Consider the following 23,323-nt stretch of genomic DNA (forward strand, 5'->3'; position numbering starts at 1 on the left):
ATCTTGTTGATATCTTGTTTGTGATATTGTACTATAATTTTGCAAGATGTACCATTGACAAAATTGGGTCCAGGGTATACAGGATTCTCTGTATTATTTTTTTACAACTGAACATGCATCTATAATTATCTCAATAAAAATATGAATTAACAGAAAGAACAGCATGTACTTATGATGACACATATACGTTACTTGAAGAAATACAAAATAGTACACCACATTGGAAGACAGTTTGGCAATCTCTTATAAAATGAAACAACCACTTACCATATGACCTATCTATCTTACTCCCAGATATCAATTCAAGAGAAACGAAAATGTATGCTCATAAAAGAGTTTTCAATCAAATGTTCATAGCAACTTTGTTCATAATTGCCCCAAATTGGAAACAACTCAGATTTCCTTCAGCCTGTGAATGGATAAACAAACTATATACAACCATGTAATAGGACACTACTATACCATTCAGCAATTAAAAGGAATGATTTATACAACATGGAATCTTAAATTTGTTTTGCTGAATGAAAGAAGTCAGACCCAAAAGATGACATATTGTATAATTCCATTGATATGATACTATGGAAAAGGTGAACCTATTGGGACAAAGAGAAAATCAATAGTTTCCAGAGATTTGGTGGGGGAGTAGGGATTCACTACAAAGGAAACTTTTGGTGTGATGGAACTGTTTTGCATGATATTTATCATGGAAGAAATAAATCTATGCATTTGTCAAGACTGACAGAACTGTACATCACAAAGAATGAAATGTAATATGCAAAATTTTAAAGAAAACAACCAGAACACCTGTACCATACACTACTACACAATAACTTGATATATCCAACTAAAACTTAGATGACTCTCAAGAGCATTATGGTGAACTCTCTGGGACTCTTAGATCTGGAAGTCTGTTTCCTTCCCCAGGTGAGGGAAATTTTCAGCCATTATTTCTTCAAATAAGTTTTTTTATCCCATTCTCTCTCTTCTCCTCTGAGATCCGTATTTTGCAACTATTATTGCAGTTGATGTTGTTTCATGACTCTCTTATCTTCATTTCTTAAATTGCTGTTCTGTCTGGGTGATTTCCAGTGCTTTGTCTTCCAGTATGCAGATCCATTCTTCTGTTTCATCCAGTCTGTTGTTGAACTTCTCTAGTGTATTTTACAGTTCTCTTGTATTCTTCAGTTATGTGACCTCTGTTTGGTACTTCTCCCAAGTGTGTCCATCTCCCAAATTTGGTGAGCATCTTAATGACTGTTACTTTGAACCACAAAAGACCCCAAAGGGCCAAAGCAATCTTGAGAAAGAACAACATTTTAAGTATCATATTCCCAGATTTCAAACTATACTATAGCAATCAGAACAGTACAGTATTGGCCTAAAAATAGACACATAGGTCAATGCATCAGGATACAGAGCTCAGAAATAAGCCCACACCTATATCGTCAATTAATTAAAGACAAAGGAAGTAAGAATATACAATGGGGAAAGGACAGTCTCTTCAATAAATGGTACTGGGGAAACTGGTCAGCTACATGCAAAAAATGAAACTGGACCAGTATCTTACACCATATACAAAAATTAACTCAAAATGTATTAAAGACTTGAATGTAAGACCCGAAACCATAAAACACCCAGAAGAAAACATAGGCAGCAAACTCCTTGACCAGTCTTAGTGATATTTATTTTGGATCTGATTCCAAGGCAAGAGCAACAAAAGCAAAAATAAGCAAATGGAGCTACATCAAAATAATAAGGTTCTGAACAGCAAAGGAAACCATCAGTAAAATGAACGGCAACTTACTAAGTGGGAGATCTTTGCAAATAATATATCTGGATAAGGGGTTAATGGCCAAATATATAAAGAAATCATACAACTCAGTAACAAATAAATAATTCAATTAACAAATGGGCAAAACTTCTGAATAGGCATTTTCCCCAAGACACACAGATGGCCAAAAAACACAAGAAAAGATGCTCACTTACTAATCACCAGGGAAATGCAAATCAAAACCAGAATGAGAGGACAGTGAGAGGACATGGTTTCCTTTGCTGTACAGAACAGACCACCTGCACCTGGTGAAGAAAAGACCACACAGAGAAGGGTAAAATGGCAGAGGCATGATCAATTGGATCAATTGAGACACCAGCTCTTCCCCTAACCCAACCCACAAGCAGAGGAAGAGGAACTGAACAGTAAGGGGATAAGAGAAGGATAAGAAGATGGTACTGAAAGCAGCCAAAAAGAGTACAAAGATTACTAATAAGGGAAACTCCATCAGGCTATTAGCAGACAGGACTGGCATGAAATATTTAATGTATTGAAACAGAAAGACCTTCCACCAAGAATCCTCTACCTAGCAAAATTATCATTCAGATTTGAAGATTAAACACAGAGGCTGGAGGAATTTATAACCACTAAACAGGCATTGGAGGATATGTTAATGGGACTTTTATAAAATGCTCTTAAGCCTAAATAGTTTTCACCGATGAAAATAAACTCACAGTAAGAGTAATAGACCATTTCTTACTAAGCAAATATGAAATTAAAACAAAAGTATTAAAATCAACTATATACAAAATCAGTCAAGGAGTACACAAAAAATGCACATTATGACATCTAACACATAAAGTGTGGAGTATGAAAAAGAATTAAAAAGTACTTTTAGATGATGCTGAAATAGAGCAATTATCAACTTAATATGGACTGTTATATAGTTAGGAAGCTGACCTTCAACCTTATGGTAACCACAAACCTAATGCCTACAATAAATGCACAAAAAATTTAAAAAGAGAAATCCAATCACAATACTAAAGAAAACCATTAAGTAACAAAAGAAGACTATAAGAGAAGAAGAAAGGAACATGGAGGAACTACAAAAACAACCAGAAGACAATTAATAAACTGATAATAAGGACATACCTATCAATACTTACCTTAAATGTAAATGGACTGAATGCACCAATCAAAAGACATAAGGTGGCAGAATGGATAAAGAAACAAGACCCACCTATATGCTGCCTACAGGGGACTCATTTCATACCTAAAGACACAAATACTGAAAGTGAACAGACAGAAAAGATATTGAACGCAAATAATAAGGAGAAAAAGCAGAAGCAGCAGCACTTACATCAGACAAAATAGACTTCAAAACAAAAAGTAACAAGAGACAAAGAAGGACATTACATAATGATAAAGGGGTCAGTCCAAGAGGATACAACAATTATAAATATCTAGGTACCCAACACAGGAGCACCTAAAAGAAATACTAACAGAATGAAAGGGGGAAATAGACTGCAACTCATTCATTTTAGGGGATTTTAACATGCCATTTACATTAACAGACAGATCAACCAGACAGAAAATAAATAAGGAAACAGCAGAAGCACTGAACAACATTAGATCAGATGGACTTAATGTACCTACAGACATTGCACCCAAAAGTAGAAGGATACACATTTTTCTCAAGTGCACATGGAATGTTCTCCAGAACAGATCATGTAGCAGGCCACAAAAAGAGCCTCGATAAATTTTAAAAGATTTAAATTGTATCAAACAACTTCTCAAACCACATGGTATGAACTAGAAATAAATTACAAAGAAAACAAAAAAGCTCACAAAAAAGTGGAGGTTAAACAACATGTTTCTAAATAATCAATGGATTAATGAACACACCAAAACAGAAATCAAGCACTACATGGAGACAAATGAAAACAAAAATACAACAGTCCAAAATTTGTGGGACGCTGCAAAAGCAGTTCTAAGAGGCAAGTACATAACAATACAGGCCTACCTCAAGAAAGAACAACAATCCCAAACTGTCTAAACTCACAAAGATACTTGAAAAAGAACAAATGAAACCCAATGTTAGTAGGAGGAGGGACATAAAGATCAGAGCAGAAATAAATAAAGAATAAAAAGAGAAAAAATATCAGTAAAACCAAGAGCCCATTCTTTGAGAAGATGAACAAAATTGACAAACAGCTAGCCAGACTTATCAAGAATAAAAGAGAGTACAAAAGTAAACAAAATAAGCAGCAAAAAGGAATAGTTCCAGTGGATATCACAGAAATACAAATAATTATTAGAGAATGCTATGAAAAATTATACGCCAATAAATTGGGCAACCTAGAAGAAATGGACAAATTCCTAGAAAAGTACAACCTTCCATGACTGACCAGGAAGAAACAGAAAAGGTGAACAGACTAACTGCCAGCAACAAAATTGAATTGGTAATCAAAAAATTCCCAGCAAACAAGTCCAGTACTAGATGGCTGCACAGACATTTAAAGAAGAGCTAATATCCATCCTTCTTAAAGTATTACAAAAAGTAGAAGAGAAGGGAATACTTCCAAACTCATTCTATGAGGCCAGCATCACTCACTAAAACCAGACATAGACACTACAAAAAAAGAAAATTACAGATCAATATCCCTGATGAACACAGATGCAAAGATTCTCAACAAAATATTAGCAAACCAAATTCAAAATACATCAAATGGATCACCCATCATTACTAGGTAGGATTTATTACAGGGATGCAAGGATGATACAATATTTGTAAAACAATCAATGTGATACACCACATTAACAAAAAAGATAAAAACCACATAATCAACTTGATAGATGCTGAATAAGCATTTGACAAAATTCAAACTCTGTTCATAATAAAAATTATATTCTCATCAAAACGGCTGTACAGGATACATGCCTCAACATATAAAAGCCACATACAACAAACTCACAACTAGCATCACATTCAATGTCAAAAAGCTGAAAGTTTTTCTTCTAAGATCTGGAACAAGACAAGGATGTCCACTCTCACCAGTTTTATTCAATATAGTACTGGAGGTCCTAGCCAGGACAATCAGGCAAGACAAAGAGATAAAAGGCATCCAGATTGGTAGGGAAGAAGTTAAATTGTCACTATTTGCAGATGGCATGATACTACATACAAAAGACCCTGAAGACTCCACCAAAAAACTATTAGAACTCAGCAAAGTTGCAGGATACAAAACTAATACACAGAAATCTGTTGCATTCCTATACACTAATGATGACATAGCAGAAAGAGAAATGAGGAAAACAATTCCATTTACAATTGCATCAAAAATAATTAAATACCTAAAAGAAACCTCTTAGCAAATGCTCAAGATGGCGGCAAGAGTAGGGCAGTGAAAATGTCCTCCCAAAATTATATATGTTTCCAAAAATACAACAAATTCCTAAAAGAGAGACCAGAATATACAGTACAACAGCCAGGCTACATCTACATCTGTAAGAACTCAGCATCTCATGAAAAGGGTAAGATACAAAGCCATTAGGCAGTGGGATCCAAGCACTAACCCCACCCCAGCTAACTGATGGAAGGAAAAGAATCAGCATAGGGAGGGAGTTGAAGCACAGAACTACTAAATAACCAGCCCTAGTAATCTCCACCGAGAGCACAAACACATATTGCATGGTGTACAGTATATTACAGAAATGGAAAAGTAAAATCCGAGATGGAGACTGCGAGCAGGTCCCCACAGTCGGCTACTCTGGACAAAAGAAAAGTGGGCACCTTTTAAAAGTCTTAAAGGGACAAGGGCTTAACAGCTAGACAAAATCATCCTGGCACACTCAGCCCAGCAGGCTGGGAATATTAAGGAACTTCAGGTGACCAACCTAACCCATTGGGTGGTAATGCAGCTCTGAAAGCCCCTCATAGCGATAAGCAGAATGCCATTTATTCCCTCCTGCCAGCGCTGCAAGCAAACCAGCTAAACTGCCACAGATGTGGAGCAGCCAGGGGAATAGCCACACCCAGGGCAATCAAACAGTCCTCTCCCAGTGTGCTGCTAACCGGCACAGACCGAGAAGCTGCTGCTGGCATGCAGCTGCCCAGCACAGACAGAGGAAGCCAGAGCAAGGTCCAGAAGGCACAAAGGAGCACTGTTCTCGCAGGAGACACACACGGTGTGTCTGCGACCCCCTGCAGGGCACTAGGCTATCCTGAGGGTCACCCCATGCCCAGCAGCTCAGGAGATTATCCCAGAGACTGCTCCCGGTGTGAGGAAACCGGCACAGGCAGCAGAGAAGGACAAGGCAATCAGTAAGCATGAAGGGACTTTGTTCCCCCAACTGACACATGCACGACCTGCCAGCAACCAGGGCTATCACTATGAAAAGGCAAAAGAATCTGTTACAGTGAAAATTCACTCAGACAACCCCAGAGAGAGGGCCTGGTGAGACAGATATGACAAACCTTCTTGAAAAAGAATTCACAATAAAAGTCATAACCATGCTGATGGACCAGCAGAGAAATATGCAAGAGCTAAGGGATGAAGTCTGGAAGGAGATAACAGAAATTAAACAATCAATAGAAGGACTTAAGAGCAGAAAGGACAAGGTGCAAGAGACTGTAAATGGAATAGAAATCAGAGAACAGGAATACAGAGAAGCTGAGGCAGAGAGAGATAAAAGGATGTCCAGGAATGAAAGAATATTAAGAGAACTGTGTGACCAATCCAAATGGAACAATATTCACATTATAGGGGTACCAGAAGAAGAGAGAGAAAAAGAGACAGAAAGTGTCTTTGAAGAAATAATTGCTGAAAACTTCCCCAAGCTGGGGAAGGAAACAGTCTCTCAGACCATAGAAGCCCACATATCTCGCAACACAAGGAACCCAAGGACGACAACACCATGGCATATAATCATTACAATGGCAAAGATCAAAAACAAGGACAGAGTATTAAAGGCATCCAGAGAGAGTAAAAAATTACCTATAAAGGAAAACCCATCAGGCTATCATCAGACTTCTCAACAGAAACCTTACAGTCCAGAAGAGAATGGCATGATATATTTAATGAAACAGAAGGGCATGGAACCAAAAATACTGTATCCAGCACGATTATCAGTTAAATATGAAGGAGGGATTAAACAATTCCCATATAAGTAAAAGGTGAAGGAATTTGCTGCCCACAAACCACCTCTACAGGATACTTTAAAGGGAATGCTCTAGATGGAAGCACTCCTAAGACTAAAAAGATGTCAAGAGACAAAATAAAATCATACCAAAGAAAGCAGACCAACCAAATACTAAATAAAGTCAAACAATAAAATCAACTACTTACAAAAGCAGTCAAAGGAAACATAAAAGAGTACAGAATAAAACAACCAACATACAAAGAATGGAGGAGGAATAGTAAGAAGGGAGAGAAATAAAGAATTATCAGACTGTGTTTATAATAGCTTAATAAGAGAGTTAACTTAGATGGCTAGACAGCAAAGAAGCTACCCTTGAACCTTTAGTAACCACGAATCTAAAGCCTGCAATGGCAATAAGTACATATCTTTCAATAATCACCGTAAATGTAAATGGACTGAATACACCAATCAAAAGACACAAAGTAACAGAATAGATTAAAAAGCAAGACCCATCTATATGATGCTTACAAGAGACTCACCTCAAACCCAAAGACATACACAGATGAAAAGTCAAGGAATGTAAAAAGATATTTCATGCAAACAATAGGGAGAAAAAAGCAGGTGTAGCAGTACTGGTATCAGACAAAATAGACTTCAAAACAAAGAAGGCAACAAGCGATAAAGAAGGACATTATATAATGATAAAGGGGGCAGCCCAACAAGAGGATATAACCATTATACATATATGTGCACCCAAAACAGGAGCACCAACATATGTGAAACAAATACTAACACAATCGAAGGAGGAAATAGAATGCAATGCATTCATTTTGGGAGACTTTAACACACCACTCACTCCAAAGGACAGATCCACCAGACAGAAAATAAGTAAAGACACAGAGGCACTGAACAACACACTAGAACAGATGGACTTAACAGACATCTACAGAACCCAACACCCAAAAGCAGCAGGATACACATTCTTCTCAAGTGCACATGGAACATTCTCCGAATAGATCACATACTAGGCCACAAAAAGAGCCTCAGTAAATTCAAAAAGACTGAAATTCTACCATCCAACTTCTCAGACCACAAAGGCATAAAACTAGAAATTAATTGTACAAAGAAAACAAAAAGGCTCACAAACATATGGAGGCTTAACAACATGCTTCTAAATAACCAATGGATCAAAGACCAAATTAAAACAGAGATCGAGCAAATATATGGAGACAAATGACAGCAACAGTATAAAGCCCCAACTTCTGTGGGATGCAGCAAAGGGAGTTCTAAAAGGAAAGTACATAGCAATCCAGGCCTATTGGAAGAACATTCCCAAATGAATAGTTTAAAGTCACAATTATTGAAACTGGAAAAAGAAGAACAAATGAAACCCAAAGTCATGAATCCCAAAGTCAGCAGAAGGAGGGACATAACAAAGATTAGAGAATAAATAAAATTGAGAAAAATAAAATAACAGAAAAAAATCAATTAAACCAAGAGTTGGTTCTTTGAGAAAATAAACAAAATAGATAAATCCCTAGCCAGAGTTATTAAGAGAAAAAGAGAATCTACACATATCAACAGAATCAGAAATGAGAAAGGAAAAATCACATCAGACCCCACAGAAATACAAAAAATTATTAGAGAATACTATGAAAATCTGTATGCTAGCAAGCTGCAAAACCTAGAAGAAATGGACAATTTCCTAGAAAAATACAACCTTCCAAGACTGACCAAGGAAGAAACAGAAAATCTAAACAGACCAATTATCAGCAAAGAAATTGAAGCGGTAATCAAAAAACTACCCAAGAAAAAAACCCCTAAGCCAGATGAATTTACCACTGAATTTTATCAGAAATATAGAGAAGACATAATACCCATTCTCCTTAAAGTTTTCCAAAAAATAGAAGAGAAGGCAATAATTCCAAACTCATTCTATGAAGCCAGCATCACCCTAATACCAAAACCAGGCAAAGACCCCACAAAAAAAGAAAATTACAGACCAATATCCCTGAAGAACATAGATGCAAAAATACTCAACAAAATATTAGCAAACCGAATTCAGAAATACATCAAGAGGATCATACACCATGATCAGGTGGGATTCATCTCAGGAATGCAAGGATGGTACAACATTCGAAAATCCATCAACATCATGCACTACATAAAAAAAGAAGGACAAAAATCACATGATCATCTCCATAGATGCAAAAAAGCATTTGACAAAATTCGACATCCATTCATGATCAAAATCCTCAACAAAATGGGCATAGAGGGCAAGTACCTCAACATAATAAAGGCCATATATGATAAACCCACAGCCAACATCATACTGAACAGCAAGAAGCTGAAAGCTTTTCCTCTAAGATTGGGAACAAGACAAGGATGCCCACTCTCCCCACTGTTATTCAACATTGTACTGGAGGTCCTAGCCATGGCAATTAGACAAAACAAAGAAATACAAGGAATCCAGATTGGTAAATAAGAAGTGAGACTGTCACAATTTGTAGATGACATGATATTGTACATAACAAACCCTAAAGACTCCACTCTAAAACTACTAGAACTAATATCGGAATTCAGCAAAGTTGCAGGATGCAAAATTAATACACAGAAATCTGTGGCCTTCCTATACACTAAAAATGAGCTAGCAGAAAGAGAAATCAGGAAAACAATTGCATCAAAAAGAATAAAATACCTAGGAATAAACCTAACCAAGGAGGTGAAAGACCTATACCCTGAAAACTATAAGACACTCTTAAGAGAAATTAAAGAGGACACTAACGAATGGAAACTCATCCCATGCTCTTGGCCAGGAAGAATTAATATTGTCAAAATGGCCATTCTGACCAAAGCAATCTACCCATCCTGCCCAAAGCTTCAAAGTAATCCCTATAAAATTTCCAATAGCATTCTTCAATGAACTGGAGCGGTGTTGGCAAAACTGGAGAGCTACATGTAAGAGAATGAAACTGGATCATTGTCTAACCCCATACATAAAAGTAAATTACCAAAGAAATGGATCAAAGACCTGAATATAAGTCATGAAACCATAAAACTCTTCAAATAAAACATAGGCAAAAATCTTTTAGACATAAACATGAGTGACTTCTTCATGTACATATCTCCAAGGGGAAGGGAAACAAAAGTAAAAATGAACAAGTGGGACTATATCAAGCTGAAAAGCTTCTGTACAGCAAAGGACACCATCAATAGAACAAAAGGCATCCTACAGTATGGGAGAATATATATTCATAAATGACAGATCCGATAAAGGGTTGACATCTAAAACATATAAAGAGCTCACACATATCAACAAACATAAAGCAAATAATCCAATTATAAAATGGGCAGAGGAGCTGAACAGTTTTCCAAAGAAGAAATTCAGATGGCCAACAGACACATGAAAAGATGCTCCACATCGCTAGTCATCAGAGAAATGCAAACTAAAACCACAATGAGATATCACCTCACACCAGTAAGGATCACCACCATCCAAAAGACAAACAACAACAAATGTTGGTGAGGATGTGGAGAAAGGGGAACCCTCCTACACTGCTGGTGGGAATGTAAATTAGTTCAACCATTGTGGAAAGCAGTATGGAGGTTCCTCAAAAAACTCAAAATAGAAATACCATTTGATCCAGCAATTCCACTCCTAGGAATTTACCCTAAGAATGCAGCAGCCCAGTTTGAAAAAGACAGATGCACCCTATGTTTATCACAGCACTATTTACAATAGCCAAGAAATAGAAGCAACCTAAGTGTCCATCAGTACATGAATGGATAAAGAAGATGTGGTACATATACACAATGGAGTATTATTCAGCCATAAGAAGAAAACAAATCCTCCCATTTGCAACAACATGGATGGAGCTAGAGGGTATTATGCTCAGTGAAATTAGCCAAGCAGAGAAAGAGAAATACCAAATGATTTCACTCATATGTGGAGGATAAGAACAAAGAAAAAACTGAAGGGACAAAACAACAGCAGAAACACTGAACCCAAGAATGGACTAACAGTTACCAAAGGGAAAGGGACTGGGGAGGATGGGTGGGAAGGGAGGGACAAGGGCAGGGAAAAAGAAAGAGGGCATTACAAATAGCATGTATAGCATGTATAATGCAGGGGTTGGGGGGCACGGGGAGGGCTGTGCAACACAGAGAAGACAAGTAGTGATTCTACAGCATCTTACTACACTGATGGACAGTGACTGTAATGGGGTTTGTCGGGGGGACTTGGTGATGGGGGGAGTCCAGTAAACATAATGTTCCTCATGTAACAGTAGATTAATTATACCAAAAAAAAAAAAACTAAATAAATAGATACTACTGAAAAAAAGAAAAAAAAAAAAAACAGGTGGAGCCAAGATGGCAGCGTGAGTAGAGCAGCGGAAATCTCCTCCCAAAACCACATATATTTATGAAAATATACCAAAGACAACTCTTCCTAGAATAGAGACCAGAGGACACAGGACAACATCCAGACCACATCCGCACCTGAGAGAACCCAGCGCCTCATGAAGGGGGTAAGATACAAGCCCCAGCCGGGCAGGACCCGAGCGCCACTACCCCCAGCTCCCGGCATGAGGAGAGGAGTCGGAACAAGGAGGGAGAGAGAGCCCAGGACTGCTAAACACCCAGCCCCAGCCATCCGCACCAGAGCGCAGACACAGTGCATGCGTGGGGTCCTGGATACTAGGGAAACAGGGCAGCAAGACCGGTGGGCAGGTCCCTGAGGCCGGCGCCTTAGGACAAAGAAAAGCGAGCGGCTTTTTTTTTTTCTTCTAATAATGTATTAAATATTTTCCTGTTTGTTTCTTTTGTTGTTGTTGTTTTTTGGCGAGTGCTTTTTGGAAGTCTTAAAGGGACAGGGACCCAAAAACCGGACGGAAGTGGCCCGGGACACTTAGTCCAGAGGCAGGGAATCTGGGGATCTCTGGGCACTCTAACCACCTGGGCAACGGGGAGCACGGAGACCCCTCACGGAGATAAATAGCCTCCCGGCCACTCCCCCTCCAACACGGCTCCACCATTTAGGAGCAGCCGCCCAACCCAGGCCACACCCACAGCAACAGCGGAGATAAACTACATAGCAGCCGGGCAGGAAGCAGAAGCCCTGTCTGCATGCAGCTGCCCAGCACAAGCCACTAGAGGTCGCTGTTCTCCCAGGAGAGGAGGGCCACAAACCAACAAGAAGGGAAGTTCTTCCAGCCATCACTCGTCCCAGCTCTGCAAACTATTTCTAACACCATGAAAAGGCAAAATTACAGGCAAACCAAGATCACAGAGACAACACCAGAGAAGGAGACAAACCTAACAAGTCTTCCTGAAAAAGAATTCAAAATAAAAATCATAAACATGCTGACGGAGATGCAGAGAAATATGCAAGATCTAAGGGATGAAGTCCGGAGGGAGATCACAGATGCCAGGAAGGAGATTACAGAAGTGAAACAAACTCTGGAAGGATTTATAACCAGAATGGATAAGATGCAAGAGGCCATTGATGGAATAGAAACCAGAGAACAGGAATGCATAGAAGCTGACATAGAGAGAGAGAAAAGGATCTCCAGGAATGAAACAATATTAAGAGAACTGTGTGACCAATCCAAAAGGAACAATATCCGTATTATAGGGGTACCAGAAGAAGAAGAGAGAGAAAAAGGGATAGAAAGCGTCTTTGAAGAAATAATTGCTGAAAACTTCCCCAAACTGGGGGAGGAAATAATCGAACAGACCATGGGAATACACAGAACTCCCAACAGAAAGGACCCAAGGAGGACAACACCAAGACACATAATAATTAAAATGGCAAAGATCAAGGACAAGGAAAGAGTTTTGAAGGCAGCTACAGAGAAAAAGGTCACCTATAAAGGAAAACCCATCAGGCTATCATCAGACTTCTCAACAGAAACCCTACAGGCCAGAAGAGAATGGCATGATATATTTAATGCAATGAAACAGAAGGGCCTTGAACCAAGGATACTGTATCCAGCACTATTATCATTTAAATATCATGGAGGGATTAAACAATTACCAGACAAGCAAAAGTTGAGGGAATTTGCCTCCCACAAACCACCTCTACAGGGCATCTTACAGGGACTGCTCTAGATGGGAGCACTCCTAAAAAGAGCACAGAACAAAACACCCAACATATAAAGAATGGAGGAGGAGGAATAAGACGGGAGAGAAGAAAAGAATCTACAGACAGTGTATATAACAGCTCAATAAGCGAGCGAAGTTAGGCACTAAGATACTAAAGAGGCTAACCTTGAACCTTTGTAACCACAAATCTAAAGCCTGCAATGGCAATAAGTACATATCTTTCAATACTCACCCTAAATGTAAATGGACTGAATGCACCAATCAAAAGACACAGAATAATAGAATGGATAAAAAAGCAAGACCCATCTATATGCTGCTTACAAGAAACTCACCTCAAAACCAAAGACATGCACAGACTAAAAGTCAAGGGATGGAAAAACATATTTCAGGCAAACAACAGAGAGAAGAAAGCAGGGGTTGCAGTACTAATATCAGAAAAAATAGACTTCAAAACAAAGAAAGTAACAAGAGATAAAGAAGGACACTACATAATGATAAAGGGCTTAGTCCAACAAGAGGATATAACCATTCTAAATAAATATGCACCCAACACAGGAGCACCAGCATATGTGAAACAAATACTAACAGAACTAAAGGGGAAAATAGAATGCAATGCATTCATTTAAGGAGACTTTAACACACAACTCAGCCGAAAGGATAGATCCACCGGGCAGAAAATAAGTAAAGACACGGAGGCACTGAACAACACAGTAGAACAGATGGACCTAACAGACATCTATAGAATTCTACATCCAAAAGCACCAGGATATACATTCTTCTCAAGTGCACATGGAACATTCTCCAGAATAGACCACATACTAGCCCACAAAAGGAACCTCAGTAAATTCCAAAATATTGAAATTCTACCAACCAACTTTCAGACCACAAAGGTATAAAACTAGAAATTCTACAAAGAAAACAAAAAGGCTCACAAACACATGGAGGCTTAACAACATGCTCCTAAATAATCAATGGATCAACGAACAAATTAAAATAGAGATCAAGGAATATATGGAAACAAATGACAACAACAACATAAAGCCCCAACTTCTGTGGGATGCAGCAAAAGCAGACTTAAGAGGAAAGTATATAGCGGTCCAGGCACACTTGAAGAAGGAAGAACAAACCCAAATGAATAGTCTAACATCACAATTATTGAAACTGGGAAAAGAAGAACAAATGAGGCCTAAAGTCAGCAGAAGGAGGGACATAATAAAGATCAGAGAAGAAATAAACAAAATTGAGAAGAATAAAACAATAGGAAAAATCAGTGAAACCAAGAGCTGGTTCTTTGAGAAAATAAACAAAATAGATAAGCCTTTAGCCAAACTTATTAAGAGAAAAAGAGAATCAACACACATCAACAGAATCAGAAATGAGAACGGAAAAATCACCACAGACTCCACAGAAATATAAAGAATTATTAAAGACTACTATGAAAACCTATATGCTAAGAAGCTGGAAAACCGAGAAGAAATGGACAACTTCGTAGAAAAATACAACCTTCCAAGACTGCCCAAGGAAGAAACACAAAAGTTAAACCAATTACGAGCAAAGAAATTTAAACAGTAATTAAAAAATTCCCAAGAACAAAACCCCTCGACCGGACAGATTTACCTCGGAATTTTATCAGACACACAGAGAAGACATTATACCCATTCTCCTTAAAGTTTTCCAAGAAATAGAAGAGGAGGGAATACTCCCAAACTCATTCTATGAAGCCAACATCACCCTAATACCAAAACAGGCAAAGACCCCACCAAAAAAGAAAATTACAGACCAATATCCCTGATGAATGTAGATGCAAAAATACTCAATAAAATATCAGCAAACTGAATTCAAAAATATATCAAAAGGATCATACACCATGACCAAGTGGGATTCATCCCAGGGATGCAAGGATGGTACAACATTCGAAAGTCCATCAACATCATCCACCACATCAACAAAAAGAAAGACAAAAACCACATGATCATCTCCATAGATGCTGAAAAAGCATTTGACAAAGTTCAACATCCATTCATGATAAAAACTCTCAGCAAAATGGGTAAAGAGGGCAAGTACCTCAACACAATAAAGGCCGTATATGATAAACCCACAGCCAACATTATACTGAACAGCGAGAAGCTGAAAGCTTTTCCTCTGAGATCAGTAACAAGACAGGGATGCCCACTCTCCCCACTGTTATTTAACATAGTACTGGAGGTCCTAGCCATGGCAATCAGACAAAACAAAGAAATACAAGGAATCCAGATAGGTAAAGAAGAAGTTAAACTGTCACTATTTGCAAATGACATGATATTGTACATAAAAAACCCCAAAGACTCCACTCCAAAACTAGTAGAACTGATATCGGAATACAGCAAAGTTGCAGGATACAAAATTAACACACAGAAATCTGTGGCTTTCCTATATACTAGCAATGAACCAATAGAGAGAGAAATGAGGAAAACAACTCCATTCACAATGGCATCAAAAAGAATAAAATGCCTAGGAATAAACCTAACCAAAGAAGTGAAAGACCTATACCCTGAAAACTACAAGTCACGCTTAAGAGAAATTAAAGGGGACACTAACAAATGGAAACTCATCCCATGCTCTTGGCTAGGAAGAATTAATATCGTCAAAATGGCCATCCTGCCCAAAGCAATATACAGATTTGATGCAATCCCTATCAAATTACCAGGAACATTCTTCAACGAACTGGAACAAATAGTTCAAAAATACATATGGAAACACCAAAGACCCAGAAAAAGAATTAAGATATGATATGAAGAACTTCCAATATCAACATTCTCTGGAAGAGTCATTCCAGAAGACGATCATCAAAAAACTTCAACAAAGATCCTGGCCCTGTTGCAGTTGTAGCTGCATTCATCCCACCGGTTCCTGGACTTGCCATTGGAATGAAGAAGGAGATATGTAAGCTGGCCTGTGCATACAGTAGAACAACAAATTTGACTGGATCTATACTGTCAGAACTCAACCAAGAATTAGGAGAAGTGCAAGTTGCAATGCTCCAACATCTTGTGACTATAGACTATCTACTGTTAAAAGAACATATGGGATGTGAACAGTTCCCAGGAATGTGTTGTTTTAATTTGTGTGATTTTTCTCAAACTATTCAAATTCAGTTAGACAATATCCATCGTATCATTGATAAGTTTTCACAAATGCCTAGGGTGCCTAACTGGTATTTTTGGTTTCACTGGAGATGGCTGGGAATTGTAGGTCTGCTTTGGTTATGTAGCTATATTCCTATTATGTTAATGTGTGTATGCAATTTAATTAGTAGTTTAAAACTTATACATGCTTATGTTACTCTACAAGAAGATATGTCAAAGAAATAATCAATCTTCCCATGTTTTCTTCCGTCTGCTACTTCTATAGCTTTTCTTCTTCCTTCCTAATTACAACCCTTAAGTAGAATTCATGCCTCATATTGAAATTACCGAGTATCATAATTCTTCCAAGTGGTAAAGATACCTCAAGACAAATGCTGGGCATAGAAGCCACAGGGCATAAATCTGCAAAGAAGTAAAAAGCTAACCTTTTCAAACAATATGGCTTCTCTCTCACTTACCAACTTTACATTTCCCTGTATGGCCCCGGAAGATGACTGGTTAGCCAGAGACGGGTAAGATTCCTCACAGGAGGAACAACCTAAGACAGGCACAGTCGCAGGGGGGCCATCAGGTGAGAAATTGGGGATCAACAGAGGTGAGGCTTAGAACCTCACCCCCGCTGTTTTGAGAGAAATCTTCTGCATCCGTGGATGTTTTGTTGCCCTTGTCTAGCTTGGATTAATACTTAGTCTATAGGCACACACCTGATCATCTACATTTGCCCTCTTACAGCACTAAACTATGTTTTCTACCTTTATCTTGTATCTACCTACCACTTCAACATTTTATTTAAAAAAATAATAATAATAATAATAATAATAAGGGAGAAATGTGGGATTCACATATAAACCAAGTATAAAAATCAAACAAATATTCATATTTGACCTGATTGTTTATAGTTCATAATGCGTGATCAAAACCGAAAGTTTGTGTTAGATGACTGCCCTTACACTGTTCACCATGTAAGAACTTATTCACTATGTAAGAACTTGTTCACCATGTAAGAACTTGTTCGTTATGCTTCAGAAAATTGGAGACTGTTGAGAATTAGGCTTGGGGTTGATTAATGATTGTGCATTGAGTCCCCTATACAGAATTTTATTGTTAACAACCATTTGATCAATAAATTTGAGAGATGCCCTCTCAAAAAAAAAAAAGAAAAAAGAAAAAGAAGAAAAAGCATAGGTAGACACTAATGGAAAGGACTAGGGCACCAATTGTTTACTCTGAAAATTAATTACCTTCCTTTCCAGTACAAACTGTATTTCATGGTACCAATTAAGCCTAGTTGGTGAGGAAAAGTTCTTTATACAGGAATTTCAGCTACATGTGAAAGCAATAACAAAATTAGAAAATCAATGTTTTGCAATGCCTAAAGGAAGAAAAGATATATTGGTGAAACCAGAGATGAAAGTTTGAGGGGGATCTTTACAATGGAGGAATCAGGATGTCTCACTAAACCTACTGATCAACCTGAGCATCACTAAAAGTAGAACAACCAGTTATCATGTGCCTACTTTTGTGTATCAAGGATAGCATCACTATCTGTAGTGATTGCCAAAAAAGTTGTGCCTAAATTTAGTCATGCATTTAGGGGTAACTTACATTTAGAGGAAATATAAAAGAGAGGGCAGCAAATTAAAAAATCCAGTGAGAAAGCAAACATAAATTCAGAATGGGGGATATCCTATAAAACAATTGGCCTTGTTACTTTAATGTTAAAAACGTGAAGTTAAAAAAAAAAGGATGAGGAAGGGGCTATTTTAGATTTAGAGGGACCAAAGAGACATAACCAAATATACTGTGTGAATTTGGATCCTGATTAAAACAAACCAATTGTGAAAGCAGATTTTTGACAAAATCACAGAAACTGGTTTATGTATTATATTACGTGATACCTGGGGCTTAATGATAATTCTACCAGGTGAGATACTGGCATTATACTAATACTATGTAAGAAATTACCCATTTCTATAAAATGCATACTGAACCATGCAGGAGAGAGTTGACATACCTGGGATTTTCTTTAAAAATAAAGAAAAAAATAAGAAAAAAAACAATAAGAAAAAAATCTAACCCCTAGGAGCTTACTGCTCAGGGTTAAAATATCATGTCTAAGCTTCTGGAATTTGGAACTTGGAGGGATGAATACCACTTTTAAAACTTGTTTTTGCCATTCCCCGCAACATCCTACAAAATGCTGAACACATAGCAGGAACTAAAAATATGCTGAACATCTTTTTCACGAGAACATATTTTTCTTACCAGTTTTCCTTTTTCTGCCACTCTCATCCCTTAAAATATTTAGCAGTTTCCATTGAGAAATTATCTCCATATTTTAGGCTTTATATACATATATAGTACCTGAACTGTTCAAAGAAGTTCTTCAAAAATAAAAAATATGAGTAAATTCATACCTAAGTGTTCATTTTCTACCACTTAATAATGTACACGTTTAATCTCCATAAAATCACAAAAAGATATTCTTAAATTTTTGTCTCTAGATTATGGAAAGCAACAGTATTGTACTTACATGAACAAAACTGTGGAAGTTAGTACTTATGGATTTCATTCATGACATTTTTTAATGAAATTTTAATTTTACTTATGAAAAAAAAAAGCGTGAGTGCTTACTTTGTTCTAGGCACTATTCCAAAGGCTTTGCATGTATTAACTCATTAATAATTAAAACAATCCTATGAAGTGGGTATTATAAATATTACTGTCATTTTATAGATGAGGTATAAAAGTAAAAGCAACTTACCCAAAGTTCCAGTATTAGGAGTCTAGTATTTAGACTAGATAGATACTAAATACTAGTCTAGCTCTAAAAAAACCCAGTCTTCACCACTACACTGGGCTGACTTAGGCGGCATCCTTTGCCTGAGGCTGTTGTCTATTTAATTCCAGTATGATGATCAGTTGGTTTTTATCGTTTCCAAGGAGAAAATGAAGAAAAAAAGATGTAAAAACAAATAGTAAAACTTACCTTTTGAATGGCCTCTTCCATATCCAACTCAAACTGTTCATTCTGTAGTAATCTGAGGAACCTCTTGCGTTCCACACGGTCATCACTTTCACTTTGCCCCATTCGGTCTCTGATGTGATGCTCTACCTCTTTTAATGCGTCTACATGCAATTTTGGGCAGTAGTTTTCATCTACTAATTTTTGATGCCTTTCGTGGAAGCTCAAAGTTCTCCTTTTGGAGGCCTATAATGCCAAAAAAAAAAAAGTGTGCACATTTTGGTATTCCAAAATCTAATTTTTAAAAATATGCTGATACACGATCCAGAAACAAATGGTAGAAATTTAGGTAACAGTAATAAACGAAGGGCCTTTGGCTTCCTTCCTAAATTCAGAAAACCATACCATCATAAATGAGTAAGCGTGGTAGATATATTGATATATCAAATAAGTAGGTACTATTATTATTTCCTATCTTATAGATGAGGCATGAAAAGTACAAGCAACTTTATTCAATATTCTTCAGCTAAATAGCAGTACTACTAGGATTCAAAAACATGCAGTCGAGCTCTACAAACCTAGCTCTTAACCACCACGCGGTAAATTCCTCCTCCCCACCCCTCCCCCCTTCCCCCTCGGCCAAAATGCAGTCCAGAAGCTGGTGAGGTTTTCTCCAGAAGCTGGTGAGGTTTTCTTAAATCTGTATTAACAGATTCAAGAGATCAGTCGCTGTTATTTATTCGCAGTCCTGGACTTTCATTTCCACTCATTTGTTCAGCAGTTCTTATTCTTCCCCCAAATTGCCAGAAATAAGGGAAACAAGATTTTTACGAGGCAGAGCTAATGTGTGGGGAAAATGAGTAAAGGCTGGAAGCCAGCCGTTGCTTCAACAGCAGCACCTGAGTCCTCTAAAGCAAATATACGCATTTCCCACTAAATTCTCCAGTTAGGCATTTTGAATCCTTTTTTAGAAGCAGACTATCTCTAAAATACAATTAAGCCAATTAATAAACAAGTAGCTCCGACATCGTCGACTAGCTCACCATCTCGGCAGAGGAAAACCCCCCTCTCCGGCTGCCGGAGCCACCACCTCCCGCAGCACAGAGGGAGGCCCGCCGGACTCTGGTGTTTACTCGGTTTCTCGGCAACGTCCGCTCGTTGCTGCGCACCCGACCCGTCTGAGGCGGGTCTTCGCAGAGCGTAGCCTCCCATTGGACCCACACGCCCAATCAGCATTGAGCTTCTTGGGAGGCTGGCAGGACGGCTACTTCCATACGTCTAAAGGAGACAGGCGGGAACTTCAGAGCTTGGGTCCTGACGCAAGCCCGTTGTAGTCGGCCAGGGTGCTACGGATTTCCCTCTAGCGGCTGAGCTCCGTGGTTTTGGTGGTGTCGGAAGCCAAGGTGAAGTCTGTGGAAACTGTTCTCAGAGAAATACAAAAAATCCTGTCTAGGACATGGGGCCAAAGGCACTTTGCACTCACAGAACATCCTGCGCCCCCAGTGCCTGTTCTTCCTGCGTTGTGGACTGTCTTCATCCTCAGCAGTGGGAGAAATGGTCACCGTCCCCTTGGCTGGGTAACTGAGGCAGTGAGATGGCACGTGCTTCCAGGAGCCTTCCCCTCACCCCCAAAGGCTGTTGGTAAACTTTGGTAATAAAATGTATGGGCCATATGGGGGGTGGGAGCACTCAATGGTGGGGGCGAGTGGTGGCCGGATTGTTTTTCTTGTGGGGCCTTCATAGGAGTGTATATTAGTGATACGTTAAAAAAAAAAAAATGTATGGGCCACATGGATTTTACTCCACTTTGTAATACATGTTCCAGGTACCAGAGAGAGCAGGTGATGGCTGGATGTGCTCTGGTTTATTTTACTGGCAGGTTAACCAAAGTCCATTTTAAGTGGAAGAATCTAACAACAGGAGTGGGTCAGAGAAGTTAGTCAAGTCTATTGTATTAGAGATGATGTATTTAGGGAAATCTCATAAAAGCTAAAAAAATAATTCTAAGGGAGTTTGTTTTCCAGTTTGAAGTTTATCTTGTATAATAGTATATCTGCTTAAAGATTAATAACAAAAAAACCTTCCAGTTTTAGTTCCAAAATATAGAAAAGATTGGAAGTTATCACTTCCTTCCTTACTACCAGAAAAAGTTGAACAAACTAAAAATTAATGACTTTTCTTGGATTCATGATAGAACTGAGATTATAGGGCATCCCAACATCCTAAAATCTGGAAACGGAGGTGAATCCAGGAGTCACAGCCAAGACCTACTTACCCGGAGCAGAAGCCACCAAAGCCATAAATTAGGAATACTTAAGTGGTAATTTTGATGAATTGCTAGTGACTGAGTTTGGACTAGTGGAGCAAAGCTACTGAGGGCTGCGATCTCAGGGAGGCCACACACTTCCATGGGTTTTGACTCCAGGAACCACAGCAGGTTCTCATAGCGAAAAACCAAGAAGATCCCTATGGCTAGGGGAGAAGGATAAGAAGAATAATCACTTTAAAATACGTCCAGAGCCTTTTCCATAATAAAGGCCTACTTTCCAGAAGAAAAGATTTTGCCAGAGCCTATTCAACCCAGGGTGAAGATTTTTCTGACTGTAGCCTCCTCTGTCCTTCCTGTCTCACCTGAATGGAGGAAAGGGAGCTGGGAAATACTTGTGAACATCACAGCCCAGGGACACAGCCCTACTAAAAGAGATTCAATCATAAAATTATAGAACACTTCCCCTTTCCTAAACTTTACCAGGACACCAACAGTGCTGCAGTATAACAACAATCACACTCTATCAAACAAGGAACTCTTAGGGAAATCTAAAGACAACAGGAGACAAAAACAAAACCCCTAGAGGAATTTGAAGTCTCTGGAACCTACAGATACAGTAAACATAAACACAGCCCAACGCCCAGTCACATAAAATTACCTCACATCAATGCCCTATTTACATCAGTTCCTGTTACCTAATATACCATGTCCGGTTTTCAAGAAAAAACTATAAGGCTAATGAAAAAGTTGTTAAAAGGCAAGGACAAACATAATCTGAAAGACAAAGGAAGCATCATAATTACACTCAGCAATGACACAAATTTAGGGATTATTAAACAGGAACTTAAAAAACCTGATTAATATGCTAAGGGATGTGATGAAGAATGTGGATAACATACAAGAACATATGGGTAATGTAAGTGGAGAAATGGAAACTAAGAATCCAAATGATATTCTAGAAATCAAATATTCTGTGAAGAATGCCTCTGATTTATCAATAGACTAGACACCACTGAGAGAATCAGTAAGCTTGATGACAATGTCAGTATAAACTTCCCAAAATGAAATGCAAACGGATTAATAGCAAATAGGTAACTCTATTGGGTTGTAGACCTCACCTTAGATCCAAATTGTTTTCCTACATTAGAAGAGGACTTGTGTGTGTTACTGTTTGTGTGTTGGTGGGTGGTATTGTCAATGTTTTTGTCTTCATCTTATTATAAACCTAGTTACCACAAAACTAAAATTAACCATGAGGTGCATGCAGTGCAAAACATTTTGAAACCAGGAAGCAATCATTATGTGCTTTTAATCCCGTTAGTCTAGCAACTTCCATAAGAACTCCACAAAAAAATATGGCTTATGTGTAGTTTCTCATAGAGCAGCTTATTGTTAAACCTTGTCTAGACTGACAGCAGAAAATGTCTTTGTTTTGAACAATGATGTATCTCAAGCATTTAAAACAGTCCTGGCATATAATACGTAATAATATCTGTTAAATGAACAATTGATTGAAATTATATTACTGTAACGCACATGGAAGAAAGTTCTACCCAGAAATAACTTTGAAGAAATATTGTTCTCCATAAGTTTGAGTTTCATCAATTTTATACTTTATAGGAGCAAACTTTTGGCTTTGTTAATTTTTTTGTTTTTTTTTTTCTAGATTTCCAGGTTCATTGTTTTATGCTCATTTTCTCCTCTGCTCGCTTTGGGTTTCATTTGATTGGGTTTCTTTTTATAGTTTCATAAGATGAAAACTTAAATCCTTAAGACCATTACTCTTTTCAAATATAAATATACAATATAAAATTCACTTTAAGCCCTGCTTTACTGGCCTTCCACAGATTTTGATTATGTTGTGCTTTCTCATTCATGCAAAATATTCAAAGATGACTTCTTTGACCTATTATTTAGAAGTGTTTTAACTTTCTCAATATTTCAGA

At 38.0% G+C, this 23,323-nt stretch overlaps 1 protein-coding gene across 1 annotated transcript in view; it reads right to left on the reverse strand.

The window, feature by feature from the left end:
* MNS1 (meiosis specific nuclear structural 1) overlaps nucleotides 1–20,262 on the reverse strand; it is a 67,224-nt gene extending 46,962 nt beyond the window's left edge. The window contains exons 1-2 of the mRNA XM_036929717.2: nucleotides 20,152–20,262; nucleotides 19,133–19,354 (exon numbers count right to left, since the gene is read on the reverse strand). Coding sequence (XP_036785612.1) covers nucleotides 19,133–19,354; nucleotides 20,152–20,154 — 225 coding nt within the window. The 5' untranslated portion in view covers nucleotides 20,155–20,262. The remainder of the gene's footprint in view (nucleotides 1–19,132; nucleotides 19,355–20,151) is intronic.
* Between the last annotated feature and the right edge of the window lie 3,061 nt (nucleotides 20,263–23,323).

Source organism: Manis pentadactyla, chromosome 11 (assembly GCF_030020395.1).
Source record: "Manis pentadactyla isolate mManPen7 chromosome 11, mManPen7.hap1, whole genome shotgun sequence".
Taxonomy (NCBI): Eukaryota; Metazoa; Chordata; class Mammalia; order Pholidota; family Manidae; genus Manis; species Manis pentadactyla.